We start from the raw sequence: 10,483 nt of genomic DNA, 5'->3' as shown, positions 1-10,483 counted from the left end.
AGATAAAAACTAAACCTACGCATAAACTAATCACGTGAAATATACAACTCGAGGCATACATGTTTTATGATGAAGTGGAAAATTAAAACCAAGAGGGGCAATTATTTCATCGCCTCACATTCTCTGCGATTAAAAAGGTACCCAACTGTAGGTAACTGTACGTAAAGGCATTCGCCCTTGCCTGTTTCCATAACGTGTACCTCTGACACTGCATTTCCCTGCTACAGTGGATGAACCATCGCAAGTCAAACCCTACCCTACACCAGGTCTGGTGGCACACATGTGTAATCCCAGCACACTGGAAGCCAACACAGGGCTGCAGGTTCAAGGCCACACCGAGATACACAGCAAGACCTTGTCTTAAAAGAAAATCCTAATATATTTCCAGTTTTAAGATGAATACTATCCTCCTCCAACATTCTGATGGGCCACAAACCAAAGCAATACAAATTCTGACAGAGAAAATAGTTTTTCCTGAATACAATTCTTTAGTTTAGAACTCAGAGAACATTTTTCAAAGAAAATATTCCCTGTGAATTTGTACAGCATAAAGTTGGAAAGGACTTTTGTTGAACCTGGAATTAGTAGGTTTATAAGCGATATGAAACTGTCCCTACAGTCAATATTCTGAGAATAATTCACCGTCACCAGCCACATCGCTCCTGTCGAAGGTACGTTCTGTGTGGGGAGCAGGGCAGTGCTGGAGCGCCCGCCCAGCACACTGAGGGGGGGCTCATCCCCAGAACCACAGGGGTAAAGAAAAAGAAAGACGACTTTTGTTTGTAAACTGGATACACGGAAACACATGAACTTTTTACAGCAAAATCGAGAAATTTATTTTTTCATGAAATAGTAAGCAGAATTAAAACAAAGAAATATACAGCTCAAAACAAGTGAAAGGACCTTACAGTTTAATGGTAACTATACATTTATGCCCAAAAGAAGAATGAATACTTTTACATAATTAATTTACTTAAAAATTTCTGCTCAGTAATTCTTCGGAAATAAAGAGGTACGAGGAGAACTGGGATCCGGGCACCTCACAAAACGAGTAACGCCACTCCGTCCTCCTGGAGAAGCGCGACCCTCGGGAAGCAGTGGTCTGGTTCTGCCCTTCACGGGAGCACGTCACGGTCCCCGGCTCTCCGACCTGTCAGGGTGCCGACTCTGGTTCCATTGAAAAATACTTTCAGTATGCAGTCCAAAAAATAGACTTCTCCAGCCTTCCTCGGAGAGTGGGGGGACAGCACCCCAACCGCCAGCAGGTCATGGCTTTCTTCTGGGGCTCACTGAGGTCCAACTGCCTCACGTACTTACAAATGTTAAAAATCAAAATTACGTCTCAACAGCGGCCAAAAATTTATATATTTTTAATTCATTTACAGTACTGTACATATTTACATGACTCCATCAATACTGAATTGTAGAAACGTGAGCTCATTCATACAGGATGAAGGCATTCCCTTAATGCCCCAGCGTTATCTTCATGTGCAAATGAACTTTTCTCAAGCTTCTAAGAAAGCTAAAGACCGTCGACATTGCGGAGGCCCACGTCCATGGTTAAAGACCCAAACCTGAAACACACACAAGAGAGAAGGTAAGTCTCAAAAGATGTACTCATTTCTCTCTGAGGCTATTTTTTCTCGTTCGCAGAGCAGGGGTGGAACCAGGGCCTTCTGTACGGCTGGGTAGGTGCCCTACACCACTGGCCACACCCCAGCCCCAACATTTCAAAGAATACAGAGTTTTAAGGGGAATAAGTAAATAAAATAAATTACAGTTATTTTTAGAGGTTAAACAACTGTGGTTTGCTCTATTTCTTACTGAAAAAAAAGAAAGTGGAATTCTCATAAATACATGAAAAAACCCCAGTAGCCTGGGAAGACTTCTTACAAGAAAACGGTGCGTACTGTAGCTGGGAAAGCGTTAGTAAGAATCTCCTAACTTCCTCTGTGGTGGGGAGGAATTTATAAGCCGAGCTTCGGAGTTGCGCGTATGACACACTCGGGAGACAGGCAGGGACAGCACCATGTGGGAAGTTTTGGGGAGCAGTGGGAAATAAAGCTGGGGGGACAGGCAGGGACCAGACAGCCACTGCACAGACTCTGGACAGAAGCCTCGGTGCAGACACCGCTTCGTACGTGACTGGAATTTAGAAATCCTGGAACCCAGGGAGTGGTGTGGTCGCGGCAGTATTCTGGAAGCCTGTCTGGGCGTAATACCCATGACAGATGAGCAGACCCCGGCTCCGAGAAGCAGGGTGGCGGTTATGACCACAGCTCCCGTGTGAGGGGCGGACAGGAGATCTGAGTGTGGAGAGCGGGAATATGGGAGCGCTCTGAAGGACGCTTATCAAACTTCTGGAGCGCAACAAGATTAAATGTGTAAAATTACTTATTGTTAATGAAGCAGGAGGGTGTCCTAGGAAGAGGCTAAGGAAATACAGCCGGATGATTTTGGGTACTAACCCCAAGGGGCAGCAGCGCCCCCACGTGGACAGAGTGCAGACCCGACCTCACTGCACATCGAGCGTCTCGCCCCTAATCTGAAAATCTAAACTCCAAAGGAACCCAACCCGAAACATTTGGGACCACACGAGGTCGCAAGAGGACAGTCCCACAGCTGACTCGCGGACAGGGCAGGGCACGGCACACCAAGAACCTCCGTCAGCCTCTGCGTACGCGGCGTACGTGAGATGCAGGCTGACTTGGTGCCCATTTTCAGGGTTCTCTTGGCCTAAACGAGTATCTGAAACTCTGGAAACATCTGAAATGCTTCCGGCCCACGCATGTTGAACGAGGGGCGGCTGGCCTGCACTGCTGCTCCCACAGGCCCTCACGCACCCACTGGAGGTTCGCATCGGGGCCACGCAGCGTTACGGAGGCCAAGCACTGCCGGACAAACGCGCCGGGAGCACGGCAGGAGCTGAGCGCTGAGCGTGCCCGGGGAGCTGGGGTTTTACTCCACACGGCATACGCGGTTCAACAGAAAACCTGTTAGCGCACCTTAACTGTCCGTGGCTTTCTAATCTTTAGCCTTGTAAAATAAATTTAAATAAAGTTGTGATAAAACTATAAACCAGACACTTTATAAAAAGAACATCACTGTGTAGTTTCCAGAAATAGAAGGAATAAAAAAACCTAACAAGCAATTTCCAGAAGAAATAAAAATTGAACATGTAAAAAGATGCTTGACATTGCTATTAGCTAAAGAAATACAAACTAAAGGGTCTTGATTTCCACTAAGGAAACTGGCAAACATTTCCAGCACCGACACGTGGTTAACGAGGGCCGGAGGTTGTTTGCTTAAGACCCCCACACTCCACCATTTTAGAGAACAGATCCGCATTACCATCAAAACAATCTGCACCCTCTGACTCAGAAACTTCACACTCGGAAACACCCACACACCCACCCGGGGGCTGCGGACAGGTCAGCAGGAGCACCTGCCTGGTGCGCAAGACCCTGGGCTTGGCCCCCGACTGGGACAAAGCTGACCGCTCAGAAATGCTCGCGAGCTCTCACAGGAAGAGACAGACTGAAGGGCGCGCACTGAAGCGCGGGTTGTAACTGTGAAAATCAGCAACGCCTCAGATGTCCCCGAGAGCGGGCAGCACTGCGCAGACGGTAGTGGGGAGAAGCCTGTCCAGGCGTGGAAGGCCGGGTTCTGGCTCCCGCTCACCCGCTTCAGGAATGACTGTAACAGCTGGAGAACACAGCCCACCTGCCTGCTTCCGTGCAAAGCGAGACAACGCAGCGGGAAAGTGTCCTGCAAGGGTACAAGACACCATGTCTTTCTCAGACAGGCTCTCACTATGCAGTGCAAGCTGGTCTTGAACTCACTTACATAGCCAGGCTGGCCTTGATACATTGTTATGTAGCCCACGGTGACCCGCCTGCCTCAGCCTCCTGAGTGCTGGGATTACAGGCATGCGCCACCACGCCCAGCAACACCACGTCATTTGCGGTGTTTTTATTAGTATTTTAAAGGCGGAAGCCTATAGAGTGCCTAGGACTTGCGGGGAAGGGGGTCTCCAGAGCAAAACGTGGCTCTGCTTCTCCGAGGGATCAGGACAAGGAAACAGCCATCCAAAAATGGCTTTACTGACTCTGTACGTTTTCAACTCCTTTTGGTCTTACTCGTTAGGGTACCACGGATGATAAGGAGATAGGCAGCTCTGCAAAGAACTACAGCGCCATACGGCATTCACCTGCAAGGAGGCTTGCAAAGGGCTCTAGGCTTACAGCACCAATCAACGGTGGTGGTATCTTACAGCAGACATAAAATCCCGGAACTGAAAATCGTAGTTCTAATGAACGAATGTTTTCATTTTTCATTTTCACAAGCTGATTCAATTATGCAAATAGTTCTGTTAACCAGTGCTTCCCCGGATACGGGACCAATCAGCCATTCAAAAGCATCACAAATTCACCCCCGCGCTGACGGAGAGAAACAAAGGGTTCTGCCTTTCCGTTTCTCCCTGTTGCTTAACCTACGGACAGGGACGGCAGACAGACACAAGCACGGACGCGCGCCCGCCCAGCTGCACGGACAATCACCGCGCGGCTGAGCTCTGTGTCACTCACCTTTCCAGAATGTGGTTATTTTCAGCGAGTTCTTTAACCACTCCTTCCATCTCCTCCTTTAATTTCTTCATGCTGTGCACAGAAAATAAAGACAAAAACATACTTCTGCTCAACATGTGTGCAAGGGTTTTAGAATCATCTGTATTAATGTTTGAATTTCTAGATCTAACTAGAAATATCAAACATTAGTTAATATTAAATAACATTATCAAACATTACTTTCACAATAAACACTAAGGATTTCTAAACATTAGGAACAAGACTGCAAGCTGAAAAGAAAAAAAAAAAAGAAACATTACAATTTCCAAATAGTGAATTCCTTACCCCAGAGTCATCTCCACCAGTGTGTTAGAACTTGGGTACACTGGGGCCATGGCGTGCTTGATTCCACTGGAAGCGGCAAACATCTTCTGAGGCAGAGATTCCTGTAACTAAACATCAAAAAGCCACACCACTGAAGTTCCTACTGCCGGTCGCAGACCGCAGACCACGCGCCACAGCTTTACTGCGTCCTTCACAGCTTAAATTTCTATTTCAAAACCATCAATGGTAACATATTTAAATCAACACCCTCTTAAAAAAACTTTCCTTGCAAATGATAAAAGAAAGGTCAGATGTTTTAGCTGTAATACATCTAAATTTAAGAAAATTGGCTCAAAATACACATTGAAAATGAGTGTGTACAACTGAATACAGGCACACAAAATGTTTTATGTCCTCCTCAGTCATGATCCGATATTAACTCAGAAGAATTTTCATTTTCCCAAACAGAAAAAAAATTGTAAGAATAAAGATTTTTCTGTATATTTTCGATGGATGTACCTCGTTAGTATAGTCCTGATACTTTGATACTTCTTCTTCAATATCAAAACACTGATTTGTTAGAGATAATAACTGTTTCCTAAGATGAAGCATCTTTCTGAAAAACAAAAAAGATCCATCACAAACAGTCTAGTGAAATAATCTCACTTGATATACCGTGCAGCCAATACCATCCCCCACAAACATGCTCACTTACCTCACCCACTCTTCCGACTTATCCAGAAATGTTTCATACTTTTTAACGCATTCATCTGAGAAGAGGGTCATAGCTTTCGTTGCATGGTAATACAATTTCTGCCTGCAATTTAGAAATGATCAAAGGGGCTTACACCAATTTCACTATTTCTACACCCAATATTTAAATAACTTCAGGTGTATGAAACTGGCTTCCTATAATGACTTGTGGCTGTAATATTTACGGTACAAAGCAAGGCTTCTAAGACAGACAGCGCAGATCAAGAGGGGAATGAGGAGACTCAAAATGGAGATCACTAGAGAACATCTCTTCTGACTGGGGTTGAAGTAAGGCAGGGCCCTTTCCCTCCCCACCCCTCTTCGCCGCCCTGCTGCAGTCAGAGGACGTAAGGCAGAGGACTGGGGAGAGGGAGGCCCTCTTGGCCCCCTCGTTCTCCTATCTTGGTCACATCCCAGCTAGGGATCCGATGGGTGGGCCTCAAAAACATGCACCCCAAGCAAAAGTCCTGTAAATCAAGATTAAAATGCCAGGTATGGTGGCACACGTCTGTCATCCCAGCACTCAGGAAGGAGGCTGAGGCAGGAGGATCGCCACTAGTTTAATGCCAGCCTGGGCTACACAGTGAGCTCAAGGCCAGCCTGAAATGCACATCAAGATCTTATCTCAAAATACAATCAAATAAACCCAAAAAACAACCCAAAAATATTAAATTGTATTTCTATTATAATTAATCCCAAATTTTAAGAATCATTAACAGTAATAACCAAAACAGCATTAAAAAACCCATCTTATTGACTTACTTATCAAATTTGTGGATTTGTTCTTCATTATAAGGTAGTCCTAGAAATAAGAAAATACATACTTTCACTAATACAGTATAACACCATGCATGGTATTTTCTTCTTAGATACTGTTTTACAAAGGCAGAATCTGAAGCAGATGTCACAGACTTGAACTATGTATGGCCCACAGATAGTTTTTCTTGGTCTATATATTGTTAACATCAAAAAAAATTAGCAGCCAACATTTAAAATTCAGGACATTCGTAACGAAAGCTGTACTTCTAGCTTGCTTGAGAAAGGGGAATCCAGGGGAAGCTGCCAGGTGCCCCTGAGCAGTGTCTTCCTTTCAGACAGGCTGTGGTCTCAGTCCTGTCTGTCACCGGCCTTGCCTCCAGGGGCTTTGGAGTTTACCGTCCTGACTTAAAATATTCAGAAGGTTGGCCCCACCAACAATTGTTAGTATATTCAAACCCTTTACTGAAAAACATTACATTTCTGAAACAAATAACTTAGTCACCCTTACAAATATACCACACTAATCCAACTGAATTACAACTAACTACTAAGGCAGATTCATTATATTAACAAGTAGGAAAGTTTACTTACTACGTTCTGCTTTGTCCTTTTTGAACTGATAGTAAATCTCTGTAATGCAATTTAACAGGACTTGGAGTTTTTCTACACTATTTAAGGAAGAGAAACCCAAATAAATTAACTGAATCCACGTGAAAAGGACATTCAGTAAGAGCAGAAAGTACCCGCGGCGCTGAACCTACTTTCTGTCTCTCGGATGAGCGCCTTCCTGCTGTGCCCACGTGTCCGCCAGCAATCCGCCCGGAGACAGCCTGCCGCCGATGTCCTGCAGGCTGCTTTCTATGGTTCCCTGGGAGCTGGAGAGCTAAACGAAACCGGGGCGTTCAGCCCAGCCTGCCACGTCAGAGCCACGACCACGGCGCCAGCGGGCCGCGTTCCCTTGAGGGTGGCTTCAGTTCAAAGCCAGCTATTTACTTCCCGCTTTAATCACAAGGGCAGTTTCTCAGGCTGATTTCCACCGAAGTGAAACATGACAATGAAACGTGAGGTAACGGGTGTTACAGCTTTTCCCCAGGAAATACTCTCTGTGTCCGTGGTGACGGAGATCGGACCCAGTGCCTCAGGAGCGCTGTGTGAGGACCTCACCACGGACACAGCCCCGGCTTAGAAGACACCCTCTAAAACCACGCAGAACACTTTTAATCATCCAGCTAATCTTCTGCTTTGCTTTTGGTAAAAAGTTACTGCTCTCAGACTTGTAAAAGAGAAGTATGAGGACCACCGGCACGCTCTCAAGTGTGAAGGGGTGCTCACAAAAAACTCAACTCTACTTCTTATTTTGTGCAGTGCCGGGGACTGAACCAGGGCCTTGACACTGAGCTACCCCTCCAGCTCTTCTTTATTTCTTGTTCTGAGGCAGAGTCTCCCTAAAAGGCGTAAGCTGTCCAGGCTGGACCCCACTGTGCCACCCTCCCGCCTCCCGCACAGCGGGAGTGACAGGCACGCAGCGCCGCGCCCGGCTGGAACGTAACGCTTCCTAAAGACAGAAATGACGAGAGAGCTTACCGAAGACCGTTCAGTTTAAGCTTGGTAAATATGACTTGTCTACCAAAAAACTGAGCTTGTACGAAGTATTAGTAAAATTGATATTATGTTAGTACATATAAACTAATAAGAAAAGATGAGCTTAGACTTAAAAGATTAATACGTCTTAAATATTTAAGAGTCCTGACAGAAACTACTGGTTTTCAGATAAAGTTTTCAGAGACACTACCACTAGAAAAAAACCAGGGGAGCCCTCCTCACTACGCACTTTGTCAGCATCAGCATTATAATTTTTTAAATGATTACTGTTCTAATACGCACTTTCCAATTACTATTAGGTTTGAATTTTATTTGTATTCAAACTATATTCATTGGTCAATTTTCTCCAAGTGTTCTTTGTTCATCTATTTATTACAGATTCCACGTTCTCCTTATTGATTTATGTGAGACAGGGTCTTGCACGTAGCACAGGCTGGAGTGGAACTCACTACGTAACACAGTCTGGCCTTGAACTTGCAGCAGCCTCCTGCTTCAGCCTCCTGCTTCAGCCTCGCGAGCACTGGAATTACAGGCGCACGCCACACAGCTGGCTTACACGAGCTAGTTTTATACAACCTTATCGCATTTCTCCAACTTGCTTTTTAACATTTTTTTAACATAGAGAGCTCTCATATTTTTATACAGTCAAATATACACCTTGGTTTTTATGCTTCAGAAGTAATATTTAGATGTTAAATTATAAAACAGTATTTGGAAAATAGTTTATGGAAAAGCTATTTCCTGGTGTTACACAGAAGACTGAAGAACAGCAGGCAAGCTGAAGGACAGCAACAAGGGAGCAGCAAGCCCCAGACTGCAGCTTCACGTGTACTAAGGAAGTACTGCTCCCGGGTCTGCGGACGGAGCTCAGTGGGAAAGCACTGCCTAGCACGCGGGAGGCCCTGGGCTTTAATCCCCAACACTAACAATACAATGAAAACCACTTACCAACCTAGAAAATGTGGTATTATTTAAAAAAAAACCAAACAATTGTATGCTCTTCTTACTTACTCAGTAACACATAAAAAAGGCTGAGACCGGTGGCTGTGAAAATGTGTGCAGCAGGAGCGTCCCCTGGAGGCTTACTACGAGAGGCCCTGTTGGGCCCCACTGTCAGTTTCTGATTCCACAGGTGTGGAACGCGCCCCCAACCGGCTTTTCTGCTAAGTTCCCAGGTGAGGTGACCCTGCTAGCCCAGAAACCATTCCCAGAAGCACTTCTACAGGACACAAAAAACCCTTTTAATCATCATATTTGTGTAGTTGGCATAGGTGGTATTTTTTTTTTTTTTTGGCTTTTCTCCGGTACCGGGAACCGAACTCACGACCTTGCGCTTGCCAGGCAGGCGCTTTGCTGCTGAGCTAAATCCCCAGCCCCAGGTGGTATTTTTTCTTTTTATAAATTTTACTTCTGTGGTGGGAAATTTTTTTTTTTAAGGTCTCAATTAGGAAAAGAGTCACAAGAGCTCAACAGGGTACAAAGAAAAACAATATAATCTAGTGAGACGTAAATGGCAGAAGGTAGACGTCCTGGCTATCCCAAGACTGTGCCATTAAACCATTTAGTTATCTGTGCTTTCATTCTTAGAAGAAACAGAAATCTCACAAAAATGTCAGTTAAAATGAGAAACAGTTTAAACCCTCTAAAGAAAAGATAATTTTGATTAAAAGCGTTCAAATGAGCCAGGGGTGGTGGCGCACGCCTGTAATCCCAGCACTCAGGAGGCTGAGGCAGGAGGATTACTGCCAGCTCGAGGCCAGCCTGGGCTACAAAGTGAGCTCCAGGCCTTCCTGAACTGCATAGCGAGACCCTGTCTCAAAAACACAAAAAAGAAAAAAAAAAGGAAAGTGTTCAAATGATATTGGCCCCAGAAGTAAGTGTCCACTAGGGCTACGAGCTGGCTATAAATCAAATTCTAAGTCAAGAGCGGGGAGCAAAAACAAAACATAATTTATAATACGGCTGCCTACGGTTAAATGCAGATAATGTTTGGGAAGACTCTTCCTTGTTTCTCTTACTTTTGCTGCTTTATTCTATAGCAATGTTTTCCAAACTTTTTGACCAGGATTCACTTAAGAAATTCACTTAGTTTTAACCCTGTAACATTCGAAGTATAAAATAACTGGATCACAAATTTAAAGGTACGGCGACTTCCTAGTACGTGAGGCGTTCTGACATTTCCACCCCGTCTGAGCACACTGCTGACAGCGCTGAGCTGAACTTCACAGCCTATTACGCACTTGTGACTCTCAGTTTGGAAAGCCACCGTTCTAGATCTAAACTGAGGAAAAGAAACAACTACATACTGCACTATGCTGGAAAGAGAAAGAAGAATCAAGTTCCTTTTCGCTTTTAATTTTACATCCATTTTACGAATAATTTAAATACTAAAAGCTTGCAGGAGCAGAGTATACCATTTAACTGGGACAATAACCCATGGGATGAGCAGAGTAAGAAACTGCCCATTTTTGAAAAAACAG

At 44.8% G+C, this 10,483-nt stretch overlaps 1 protein-coding gene across 2 annotated transcripts in view; it reads right to left on the bottom strand.

Annotated features, from left to right (window-relative positions):
• Positions 1–811: 811 nt before the first annotated feature.
• Positions 812–10,483, bottom strand: part of Tbk1 (TANK-binding kinase 1) — a gene marked incomplete at its 5' end in the record, with an annotated part of 53,513 nt that continues 43,841 nt past the window's right edge. For both annotated transcript variants that reach the window (XM_013520995.1, XM_013520996.1), the window contains 8 exon segments: positions 812–1,574; positions 4,587–4,658; positions 4,911–5,017; positions 5,409–5,505; positions 5,605–5,706; positions 6,405–6,444; positions 6,993–7,069; positions 7,163–7,284. In XM_013520995.1, the coding sequence (XP_013376449.1) occupies positions 1,523–1,574; positions 4,587–4,658; positions 4,911–5,017; positions 5,409–5,505; positions 5,605–5,706; positions 6,405–6,444; positions 6,993–7,069; positions 7,163–7,284 (669 nt within the window). In that variant the 3' untranslated portion in view covers positions 812–1,522.

The sequence above is a fragment of the Chinchilla lanigera genome, unplaced genomic scaffold (genome assembly GCF_000276665.1).
Source record: "Chinchilla lanigera isolate Chin_1 unplaced genomic scaffold, ChiLan1.0 scaffold00057, whole genome shotgun sequence".
Taxonomy (NCBI): Eukaryota; Metazoa; Chordata; class Mammalia; order Rodentia; family Chinchillidae; genus Chinchilla; species Chinchilla lanigera.
The sequence above is the reverse complement of the archived record's forward strand: the minus strand, read 5'-3'. Positions and strand labels throughout refer to the sequence as shown.